The sequence below is a fragment of the Scatophagus argus genome, chromosome 16 (assembly GCF_020382885.2).
Source record: "Scatophagus argus isolate fScaArg1 chromosome 16, fScaArg1.pri, whole genome shotgun sequence".
NCBI classification, from domain to species: Eukaryota; Metazoa; Chordata; class Actinopteri; family Scatophagidae; genus Scatophagus; species Scatophagus argus.
Window position 1 is genome coordinate 14165885 of NC_058508.1, and position 12292 is coordinate 14178176.

At 43.9% G+C, this 12292-nt stretch overlaps 1 protein-coding gene across 5 annotated transcripts in view; it reads right to left on the reverse strand.

The window, feature by feature from the left end:
* Positions 1-12006, reverse strand: part of LOC124072792 (BAH and coiled-coil domain-containing protein 1) — a 63377-nt gene extending 51371 nt beyond the window's left edge. For 3 of the 5 annotated variants that reach the window (XM_046414460.1, XM_046414458.1, XM_046414455.1), the window contains exons 1-2: positions 11720-12006; positions 8284-8607 (exon numbers count right to left, since the gene is read on the reverse strand). In XM_046414460.1, the coding sequence (XP_046270416.1) occupies positions 8284-8455 (172 nt within the window). In that variant the 5' untranslated portion in view covers positions 8456-8607; positions 11720-12006. The remainder of the gene's footprint in view (positions 1-8283; positions 8608-11719) is intronic. The other 2 variants (XM_046414457.1, XM_046414456.1) reach the window with 1 other exon arrangement.
* Positions 12007-12292: the final 286 nt, after the last annotated feature.

Consider the following 12292-nt stretch of genomic DNA (forward strand, 5'->3'; position numbering starts at 1 on the left):
GGTGGTGGTATTGGGGGAGGGTATGCAAACACACATTGCCATTATGTTGAGGTTTATGTATTGGGTGGGGGATGGGGAGCACCTGGCTCAGGTTGCATCCAGTGGGCAGAGTATTTTGCTGAGGAGGCTCTTTATGAAAGCACCTGCGAGAAGCTGCAGTCTGTCTGGCCGAGACCCATGGGCCCAAAAGTGCCCTGGTCTGGCTCTCACCTGGCACCCCCCCTCAAAGGCGAGCTGACAGGCAGCACAGCGTCTCCCTGACAGCTTCCCCCCTCATGGCCCTCCTGGCTAACAACAGTCACTCAGCTGGACATCAGCCACCAAGCTTGAGGATTAACTACTGGCCCTGTGTCTTTAATACTAGATACATTTTATACAACTCTAATCCTCAACATCTACTCTTTCTTCCTTTTGTTTTGACTGTAGTGATGGACAGCACTTTCCGCTGGGCCAAAACGAGAGCCCGTGGGGCAGGGGTGAAGAAATTATTCTCTCTTTGTCTGGGAGTTTGTCAGCTGAAGTATGAGTGAGGCTAATGGGGAAAATACATCGCCTTGTTTGCCACTGCTCGCTTCTCGTAAATTTGCACATTCATGTTACATGAGGATGAGAGGGCTTACGATACAAGACCCCCCCCATCTCCTGCTGTACTATACTGAGAGCCTGCAGACTGTAGCAGCGCTGAGGGGATGAGATAACCATTCACCATTGTGAGAAAAGGCTGTCAAAGCGTTGTTTTCTCTTTCTCGCTGTCTCTCTCTCTCTCTCTCGTAAGAATATAAAAAAGCCGGAGCAGAAATAGTCATGTTTCTATAATTAGATGTAAACAGACGAACCAGACTCTCAAACTTGCTCTGTCCCACTGGCCCCATGGCCTCCTGGGAACCAAGATGTGCGAGTGCGTATGACGTGCAAGCATTTGTGTGTGCGTGTGTGTATGAGTCTTTGTGTGCGCCTGCTTGCAATGCACCAGTAAGTGTATGACAGCATGTGACAGTGTGCATCTAGTTTTGCTGTCACCCTCCTCTCTTTCTCTCTGTCTCTTTCTTGTGCACACACATGCACACGCACACGCACATCCACCAGAGGGTAGGTCAGTGGCCTGCATAGCAAGCGCAGAAAGCTAATGCATGCAGCAGCGGCAGCAGACAAACACACATCTGTTGCGAAGGAGCCAGTCATTTGCCCCAGATCCCCAGGACACATACTGTATCAGAGAGAGGAGGCAGTGTAGCCTAGTGGTCACAACAGGCGGAGGGGACAAAAAAAACCCCTCCAGAACAAGGTGAAAGGCAGAGAAGGACTCATTCTGAGAGACAGAGGGGACAATGAATGCAGGAGGGAGGTGGGGGTGGGAGGGTCTGTGCTCTTCGGGGAGGAGCAGACAGGGTATGGACATGGGTCATCAAAAAGAAAACATGTAGACATGCAAGAATTTGTGGTGTAAAACAAGTGATTGGAGGGGAAAAAAAAGCAGAGGGGAAGGGAGAGAGGAGGATTTTTGTTTTAATCAATGTCAGAAGGAGCACAAGAAATCCATGCAAGAGAGAGAGAGAGAGAGAGAAAGAAAAATGAGAAAGGGAGAGAGCAACAAGTCCCCTTTGGATTGAGGACTAGGCAGCTGGTTGGAGGGTCCCAAGAGACTTATTAAAATGGAATTCCTGATGCTAATCTTTGTTTTCTCACAAAAGGGCTGACACATCCTTGAGAGGCATGCTGCATGTATATTTAATGGCAAAACTCTGCATATATTTAGCAGCACACCTCATTGTTTGGTACTGTGTCACTAGCGCCCGCTGTTCCACTGACAGTCACCGAACTGCAGCCCATTATTTAAGTTTACCTGCTCGGTTCTGCCCCTCCAACACATACCATCTACATTTATGGATCATAGTCTCATATTTGAAATAGGGGAGATCACAATGCAGAAAATATAAAGTAAAAGCAAAGTGGAGCAGCGAGGAAGCCCTGGTGAGTTGTTTAATTGTTTCCCTTTCAAAATGAAACCCGTGTTTCAACAACAGAAACTTCAGCCTGTTCTTTGCGGAATTTTCGAAGAGCCACCCTGAAGGCCAAACTGACATCTGACAGCAGAAAAAAAAAATTGCCATTTTCAAAACTCCTCCTTAGTGCAGAGAAAGAACACATCATTAGAATGCAGCACAGAGTTTGACCGCTACGCAAGCTGCATCGTGAACATGAAATCCTGCCAAGAGCAGTAACGGCAGATCCAGCAGGGACAGACTCAGACGTTAGAGGGTTAACTATGCACCTGTCTAGGCCTCATAGCCAACCACAGGGTGCCTCAGCTCTAGTAGGGGGTGTCTGGAGAACACAGCCCAGCGCGCGCACACACATTCACGCAAACCCAGCCACCCACCCAAACATAACCACACACACGTTCATACACACTCATGTGCACACGGTATTGTCACTGACCACAAATCTGGTGACAACAATAGGGGAATGGCCTGTTTTGTTTTTTTTTTGTTCTTTTCACTGAACGATTACAATAATAAAATTTAAATTAAAAAACAAGTAATCTGGATTTTCTGCTTGAGCCGTTAATAATGTCTAACAGCTGTCACATGCAATACGGCCATGCGCTGAGGTGGGCCTGGGGCCGCCTGATGAGAAGCAGCCTGATACTGAGAGAGGGAGGGAGGGAGGATGAGGGGAGGGGGGATGGAGAAAAAGCGATCCAATTCACAAACAAAACAGTAGTGTTTGACTTTGGGCAAATGTATCAGTCTATTCAATCTCCCAACAACATATTTCCAGTCCAGCTTTCTTTTGGGGGGGGGGGGTTCCGTTTTGGGTTTTTTGTTTTGTTTTCGAGTTTCGGTGTGTGCGTGCATTCGTCATGGGAAGTGAACACGAGATTTTCATAGCCTTGTTGGATTCTTAATGCAACCTCTCACTTCCTAGTGTTGAGTGTAAAAATAGACGGGAAGGTTTTGAAATCCAATGCCCTGAAATCCGATACAGGAAGGTATTACCCTGCCCGCCACTCTCACCCGTGGGTCTCCTTTGTGTTTGTCCTGTGTACACGCCCCGTGCTCGAGGCGAGGGCTCTGTGGCACCATGCCACACGGTGTAGTGTGGGTGGCGGTCTGTTTGAAGAGCCGTCTCTGAGACGGCGTGGCCACTCACTGGCCAAATTCCTCTTGCAAAGTCAGATAACTCTTTTTTTCCCCCATTCAGCTTAAGTCTTCATTTTGTGTGGACAGTTCTTCTGATAAGCAAAGAAATGCACAGAAAAGGAACTGATTATATCATTTAACCAACATCAAATCCGTCACTTAAGTCACATGAACTCCAGATGCTGTTACTTATTTTTTGATGACTGGTGTGCTGATCCAGTAGTGATATCTGAAACCAAAATATTTGGCGGCTCTTTAAAAAAAAGGAAAAGAAAAAAAAAAAAGACTGCCCTTGCGAGTCATGTGGGTTTGTAGCGGGAATGTCAGGGGAAGGTGACAGATGGCTGCAGCATCGGTGCAGCAAGGTGCTATTTCAGCCAGGTGTACGATGCCAAACAACACCTCCACTATTCAGGGGAACTCCTGTGACATCGCGTCTAAACCGTGTCATCTCACAACAATCCACAAACGAGCTCGACAAAAGGGCCGAGGTTGTCACTCTGTTTTGCAGAGCTGGAGCGAAAGAGAGAGGGAGTGCACAAGGCCCGAAGCCAAATGGAAGTTGGCCTAAGACCCACGTTCTGTCACTGTTCTTCCACCACGGTGGCTCCTGGATACAAGCAACCTTTTAATGTCAGATTTAAGATGGGTTATTCAGCACATCATTCTTCAGGTGGGTAAGGCTCATCTCTTGAATTTCGCCTCAAAATTGTTAGAATTAGAGGGAAAAGGCAGGTGCATGCTTTCAGCCACTCTGATCGTTGTGCTGCTAAATAATTACGCTGAACACGCAACTCAATCCAACCACTGCTCTCATCTGGGCTCGACAAGGGTGGGTGGGTGAGGTAAAGAGAAAGTTAGGCGGGGGACAAACTGTGAGTGCTCGCAATACAAGAGCTAAAAGGCTACGAAGAAGAAGCGTCCCTTCCCACAAACAACCCTCACCCACTCACTGTGGTTTATTCTTTTAAAGACCCTGGTTGTAACCAACTCCACCAAACACCTGTGTTTGTCTTTGAAGCGTCTTCCAAACAACCACAGACCCAAGGGATATTCCAGCAATGAGACGTTCAATAAAAGTCTCAGTAAAGTTATTTATTCCCCTTTGGAAAAAAAAAAAAAAAAAAAACGGGAGAAGGCAGACAGCATAGGTAACCTTTGAAGGGGGAAGCTGCTCGGATATCCAGCTAGGACATAAAAACCAAGGGAATGACAGGGACATCCTACCAGAAAACAATAAAGGGGGTGGAAGGGACTGTTTTTTATCTTTAACAGCAGCCGTAAAACACACACAAAGCTGGGGTCTGCAACAATGGCCCGGGGCAGGGGAGGGTGGCTAAAACAGAAGTGGCAGGAAGACCACTGCTTCCCAGACACAAGGGTCTTCCTGCTGGAAATAAAGGAGACCGAGAAACAGAGGGGAGGAGAGGTAGAGGACAGCTTATGGAAAGGAAGACAGAAGCGAGGCAAAAGAAAGGGGAGTCATGAGTGAGAGAGATGACACAAATATGACCTTTGATTACATGGGGCGTTTAGAGCAGAGCTCAGCCATGGACAGGCTCTGAACCCCTGCTGCTTTCACACAGCCACACCTCAGCCAGAGCACACTGATCACAACAATATGGCTGAAAGATGAGCCCCTAGCCATAAATGCCAGCAGTAAAGACAGCTCCACTGTGTCTCCTCCTTTGACACTATCCCACATCTGAATCCCAGTCTCACAGCCAAGTGAAGACTGTCTCCAACTCTGCGCCGGAGCCAGTAGAAGATAAAATTACTTTTTCAAAGTCCTTGTAAATGAATGAATTATGAGTCCTCAAAATGGCTGAATTAAACCGCATTAGATGAGTTTACAGGTCCGTGTCTCACTGTATCAGCGAACAAACAGCGAGAGATGTTGCTCCAATGTCACATTCTCAGAAGACAGTACAAGTGCAAACTATAAATCGACCACCTGACATGCATTACAAATAACTGGCTTGTAGTAGGTGAAGATGGACAGAGGCAAATGCACACTGACAGAATCTCCACCAGTTCTAAGTTAACATGGTTCAGTGGACAAGAAGGTAGGAGTGTGTTTCCACATCTATTGTTAACCTGATTGCAACCAAACTCACCAGTGTGTACAAAAGAAAGAGAGGAAATCCCCCCCCCTTCCCCCCAAAAAAGAAAATCTGCTGAAATTCTGTAACCCGGCAAGGAACAATGCCAAGGGAGGGTGTTGCAACTGCCATCACTCTTTTCAGGGGCGAGGGTGAAGGGAGCGCTCACAATAAATACCTCTGCAAAGTCAGAGAAGCTCTTTCAAGGAGCCACATCAGAAACCTGCCTCTGAATGCATTTTTACATCAACCCTGAAATATTCATGCTCTTTGTAAAGTATTCATGTGAACCAGTGTGCAAGTTATTCCCCAGGGGGGAGTGTGCAGAGAAACTGAAGAGATCCAACATACTCAGCAAACAACATTTTCTGTCGCGCTAATGTTGCTAGCATACGGGACACTTGGAGGGACACTAATGACCTGCCCCGTCAAGACAAACAACAGTCTGGGACCAGTTTGGTCGGATAACCTTTAAGCGTTTGACTGCTCCTGAGTATAGTGTGACAGACTTTTATTCCTTTGGGTAAACCGTGTGACGAAAAACAAAAAGACAGATCTCATTAACATTATTATAACATCAACTTGGTAGTGTGAGCAAATAAATACGTTGCAAAATATACTTTGCGTGTTTTTGCTCATACAAAATGTGGACATGATAAATCAAAATCGGTTTGAAGAGGTAAAAGAAATTGTTTTTCTTGTATCACAAGGATTATAAATTAGCATTGTGCGCTGTTCTGATGAATTACCATCTTAAAAATATATTCCATGAATAATTGTGAATTATACCTCATGTCTCATCCACCTATTTGCATTACGACATGCTTGACATTTTCAAATATTATTAAAATAATAAATCAAAGATTGTCCATCAGCAGAACACAACATAATTCTAACAGCACCTCGAGGGGATTTAGGCATACTGTGAACTCATGTAAAATTATTCTCCACGTTAATTCAATAAAATACCTGAAATGCAAATAATTAATTTATTTTCCAAATCCTGAGTAAATGAAATAGACTTCTCTCCAGTCACACCCATGTGTTACTGACGAGAGACTGGGGAGAACAATAAACCACCTGTGCTGCCCATTGAACAGTGATGACATTTGGAGAGTGTGGTCTTCATGTTGGTGCAGCACAATACTACAAAAGAAACACCAGATCTGGTCGGGGGAACACCTGTACCCTGTAGCCAGCATTAGCCTTCATGCTCTCAACAAAACATCTATAAAAAAGAAAAAAGAAAAAACATACAGACATAGGCACAGTGTGCATATGTGTGTGTCAGTGTGTGTGTGTGTGTGTGAGAGAGAGAGAGAGAGAGAGAGCAAGCACTGCCAAAAGCAAACATGAATGGTGAGAGATGAATGGTGAACGTAGCCCATGAATTCTCCTGAATGCCTAATTATATCTCATGTTTGGCATGATTTGGCAAATGAATTCAGCATCCTCATAACCACAATGAATTTGAAAAATAGGTCTGATTAGCCTACCACAAAACTGCCTTCTGTAGAACAGTGCAATGAGATATTAACAAACATAAATAAATAAATTCTAATCCAGGACACACACGCAAATATTGTCAGAGGTTGTGATTTTGATACTGATTTTAAACAACCTGCAAGAACCACCTACACTGATCATTTTAACTGATATATGTGACATAAAATAAATGAGATATTCCTTGCTTTCCAGTGACCTAAGAGTCCTTGGCTGCTGCATGAGAAACATGTTTTCAGATGCCACATTAACATATTTTCAAAGGAAATTGTTTCAGAAGTGTAACCGTTTGATGCAATCAGCATGCCACTCTTATGACTTATTTAAATCTCTTTTGTTTCACACAAGTGGACAAAATAAAAGCAACAGCCTTATCTGGCCCATTACAATTCTTCTCTTTGTTTTTGTCTTTTTCTGAACACAGAATTAAGAATTGTTCTAGATTTAATCAAAATCACGACAAGATTTGCATAAACTCGTGCATATGGCTTCAAAAAAAAATGATCAAAAATCAGATAAGACATCTCCAACAAACATAAACATCACAAAAATGTTGTATTTTAGAGGATTATTGCATTTGACTGTTGAACCCCATGTGTTCAAAAACGACATATGTCAGCAATTCTAGATGATTCAGTTGAGCAGTTGTTCAGTAGAGCTGTGTTCTGATTCTTCTATGTGGACACAAATGCGTTTGCAAACGTGCCCGTTTGGGTACACAAGATACCCAAGTCACTTGTTAAACCTGATGCATGCACTGTGAACACATTTGCACCCCGACACTTTGAAGCCCGATATAGAAGGAGGATTTTCTAGCACTGCTCTTCTTCCTACAACGTCCACACACTGTAACCCGTGCAGACCTGCTCATCCTGCTCCTTCCCGCTGCTTGCCTGTGGCTCTGGGTTTAGCCCGTGGTTTTAGTTAAGTGATGGCACCGGTGTGACACTTATCAGTGTAACGTGAAGTGACGAAATCTCATTGCAAATTCAAGCTCCGGGGCCAATGGGAAACCAGTGCCAGTGCGCCCTGTCCGACTTCCAACGTGCAAGCGAAACCAGATCTTATATGCCTTTTATTTTTAAATACCGTGACATTTACCTAACTTATCAAACGGCTATTTGTTTAACTAAGATGCCTTTATTACCTTTGAGATATTTAAGCTAGAAATGTTGATTCAGTTTAATCAAAATTCCTGATCGCAGGCCTAGTGTAAATCAAATTTCACCTGATTTATTAGCTGATATTTGAATAGTGAAACTCTGTCAACAGCCACACCTGGGCAATTTAAAACAGAAAGCCCCATCTATTCTTCTCTTTTGTGCACAATTAATCAGCTTTGTAGCACACCACACATGCAGGCCATAGCCTATTATTCCCGCTGATAAATGAACAGGCTTCATGGCGCAACATTATTATGAGAAGAGAATCTGAAACAACAGCTTTGAGGTAGATGTATGTAGCCGCTAGGAGAACAAACAACAATTCAGAAGCTGCATTCTCGTGTGACAAAAACCCACGCATGTTTGACTAACCTGAGTGGGGAGCCATTGGTATGTGCGAGGGGTAATATTTTCCCGGCGGGAAGTGACCGGCATGCTGTACAGAGCTGTGGCCCGAGGGAGCGATCCGAGAGGCGGCTCGGTGCACCAGGGCGCCCCGCTCTGATAGGAGGTGCGCCGGAGCAGCGAAATCCCGTCCTTCCATTCCGAAGAATGTTGAGTAATCCGAAATCCGGATAGGGCAGGTCAGGAAAATCAAATGCAACCCATATAATAATCCTTTCCTTCAGATCTATGTGTTGCATTCAGTCGATCGCAGGCTTCCCCAGCCAAAAACGTAGCCCCCGATCATCTTTTCTGTCAAGGAAGAAGAAAGTCATTGCAATTTTCATCTGACCAGCAAAGACAAATTGAAAGCCTGCTTAAGATACACGATGCAAAATACTGACAGTGCAGTCCAGTCTTATAAAATGTAAGAGAAAACAAATCCTTAGTTCCGCCCCACTGAATTCTACCTTTCGTTCATATCCAGGTTTCTTTTGCATGACACTGAAATCATCCCTTTTCCCCCACATAAAACTGATACAAAATAAGTCACCGCAGACAGAAGCGGTCAGCGAGGCGTCCAGAAGCCCACTGAGCCGGGCTCACATTCAGCTCTATTGATCAGCCTGGGATATAGGCCTAATATGCATCATATGGAGCAGAGCACTTCATGTTCCACAGACACGAGCACGACGAGCAGACTGACACGTTTAAGGTTTTTCTATCTTTCTGTTTAATTCTGCTCAAAGTATTTTTTTTTTTAGCCAAACAATTAATTCAACTATATAGAGCTATACCACGTCATCAGTGAGCAGCTGTCACTCTCCCACAAATCATGGTAAGCATATCAGCATGCAGTATGTTTATTATGGAATCGTGATTGCTGCAACAATCTCAAAAGCTCCTGTTGGGGGTGGGGGGTGTTGTCCTGTTTGGGTTGGTTAAAAATGATGGAAGCCTACAGAGCCTACATCTCAAGGTGAACAAGGCTGCCTGCCTTCCCGTGCTCGTCCTATTGTTTCAGATTGATACAAGCGTTTCTCTGCCTCTCTCTCCCTCCCTCCCTCCCTTTCTCTCTCTCTCTCTCAATCCAGCTCTCATTACACCTCACAATATTTTCACATTTTGCACTACAGTGATTTCCTATATAAACCGCCATAAATACCGAATTTACTTTATTTTTTGCACCGCCTGCAGACTACAAAACAACACACCAGGTAGTTTATCATAAAACTGGCTACTGAAAAGAATTGCATCATGCATCGACCAATTTGTGGACCTCCAGGCACGGGGACCCTGTGCTGTCAGTTTGTAAAGTTTCCAAACAAATCAGAACGCAAATGGTCTGATATTTAAAACAAGAACATAATTAAAATACCTCCTCATAACAGGGATGCACCCTGAAAGACATGGACCCCCCAAGCCCCCCCCCCCCCTCTCAGTTTGTGTGTTGTGTGTGTATGTGTGAGTGCGCATACGTGCGCGCCTGTGTGTGAGTGTGTGTGCACGTGAATAACTGCACTCTCACTGTCTTCATCTGCCTTGACCTATTTCAGGTCAGGTAATCAAATATAGTAGTAAATACATTATGGGCTGCATCCTCTGCCATGACACAAAAATATCACCATAGTCGAGATGGTGGGGGGAAAAAAACATTCACATGAATTAAAATAAAACGTAATTTCCCTGTAAAAATATATGTTTTGGTCTTTGGAGTCACCATCTAAACCTGACAGCCCATTTTTGTGCCTCAGTGATGGCTATGAGCCATTAAAAATAAAGCAGGAAAATTGAAGGCAGCTTAATTTTATACTTCCAAATAATTAAATGAACCAAAAAAAATCCTGCATGGCTGAATTTTCTTAATACATAAGGTTGTGTGTCTGGTTTTACAGGATATATTCCGAATTCGGGAACCGTACAGGGTTTTTCATGGAGGCTGCAGATTCCCCAGCAAGATAAGTCATTTTACCATAAATTGAATTATATAAAAAAAACCCACCCTAAAATCTACAAGAATGACAGTAATATCATGTGTGCTATTTCATTCTCAGTGCAATTATCTGCCCGTGTAGCCCACCAGTTACAGCCTAGCAATTCAGTGCTACATCAACAACAATAAAATCCTTCAATCCGGAGCTCCCTTGGACAAAGTCTTATCAACTGAGCTTTCGCGAGCTAATGTGTGTGTGCATGCATGTGGCCCATTAACGTGAAACCGCCTAAGAAGCCTTGCAATTGCATGCGTGATAGCTGAGTCTTCAGTTTGTGGACTGCACTGAGATCCAAGGTGAATGGCCGCCCGTCAGGAGGACTGCCTTTGTCTCCACACTGAGAAAGTGCTTTGCAGGCAGCCATTACCTTCCCCCTCGCCATGCTGTTGCATTCACCCCACTCTGTATGTCCACCAACAACCCCAGAATAAAAATTGTTCCGCGTTCACGACACCAGGAAGAGGCTGCTGCTGTGTAAATGTCAGAAATGTAAATTCATTCGAATTTAACTGGAGTACCGTAAATCCTCGTCGCTGTTTGCCTTCATTTCAGCTTTTAAATATGCGAATCCTCTCTCCAAATACACGCTCTAATTTAAAAAAAAAAAACACTTCAAATAATCGACGCCCCTAACGCAATTCATTAAGCAGTTGTCAATTTCATTTGCAGAATCCAATCGAAAGCATAAACGCAGAAAATAAATCAAGTTATGCCGAGTAGGTCCGATCGCGCTGCGAGACAGGCGGCTCTCCGTGACTGAGCTGGCCGGCAGGGAGTGCACCTCGGCCGGGGCGAGGAGAAACGCGTCTCCCGATCTCTTAATGCAAATTCTCCGTCTGGAGTTCATCGAAACATGACAACAACCAGAGTCTACGCCTCACTGACAAGTTAACAAAAAGGAAAAACAAAACAAAAAAAACAAAACAAAAAACAAACACGCTTGCACAATTAGTCAAAGGCTGTTAAATCCTGTCAAATCCCAGAAAAGGAAAAAGAGCCTACATCGCCTGTGACTTTTCTAAATAACTCAGGATAATTTAAAACAAGTCCTCAGAAAATGAGTCGCCGGTCGATGGAATAAATAAACGTTTTATCTAATTTCGAAAAGGCTCCTAAGATCAAAACATTAAAATGATTGTCATTATCAATAATGTTGTTGTAGGCTACCAAGAATAACAATTACTATAAATTAATTTAGAATTTTGTAAGCTCAATGCATTAAATCATCCATTTAATCCATATATAATAAACACCATACGCGCTGTTTAGTTATTTTGTAAATTATATTAATATACTGTGTATAATGGCCATCATGTCACATAGAGTATTTTAGACTAAATACAGCCGCTCTCATTTTCCAACGAGGATACAGGCCTTAAAATGTTTTTATTCAATAAAAAAAAAACAAAGTATATAAAATTACTACTTACTGGTATGTTAAATCCTTGCATAACAATAAATTATAAAATCACAAAACACAGGGAGGGAAGGAGCAAGGCCAAGTGCGACGCCCATTTAAAATCAAAATCTGAAATAAACCATGTGGCTAGAGTGAAATCCTACAATATTTCCATCTGAGGCTGTGCAGTAGCCTTCTGGTTCAGTCTATGGAAGCAGTGGGACTAGGGCTTCCGGCCTGGCTGGATCGCGGCTCGGATCTCCGAGCAGCGGTTTCTCTCCCGGTGCAACTGCGTACCTCGCGTCTCGGGGGCAGGGTAAACACGCCCTCCCATTGGTCGGATACCTGCATGTTAATGAGCTCGTGCCGCCCGCCTGGAGGTACGGAAGGTTCTGATTGGGCGGCAACACGGGCCAATGGTGTGGTGACTGGCCATGCTAAACAGAGTGAGAAGCGCCAGATTTAAAGCACGGGATGGTCTAATCTCTCACAATAGACCTAAGTGCTGCCTGAGCACAGCTTCAAATCGATAGTACATAATAAAAGGGAATATCACAAATAGTTTTGTAAATAAAAAAAAAAAAAGTATGTATTAGCTTCCATC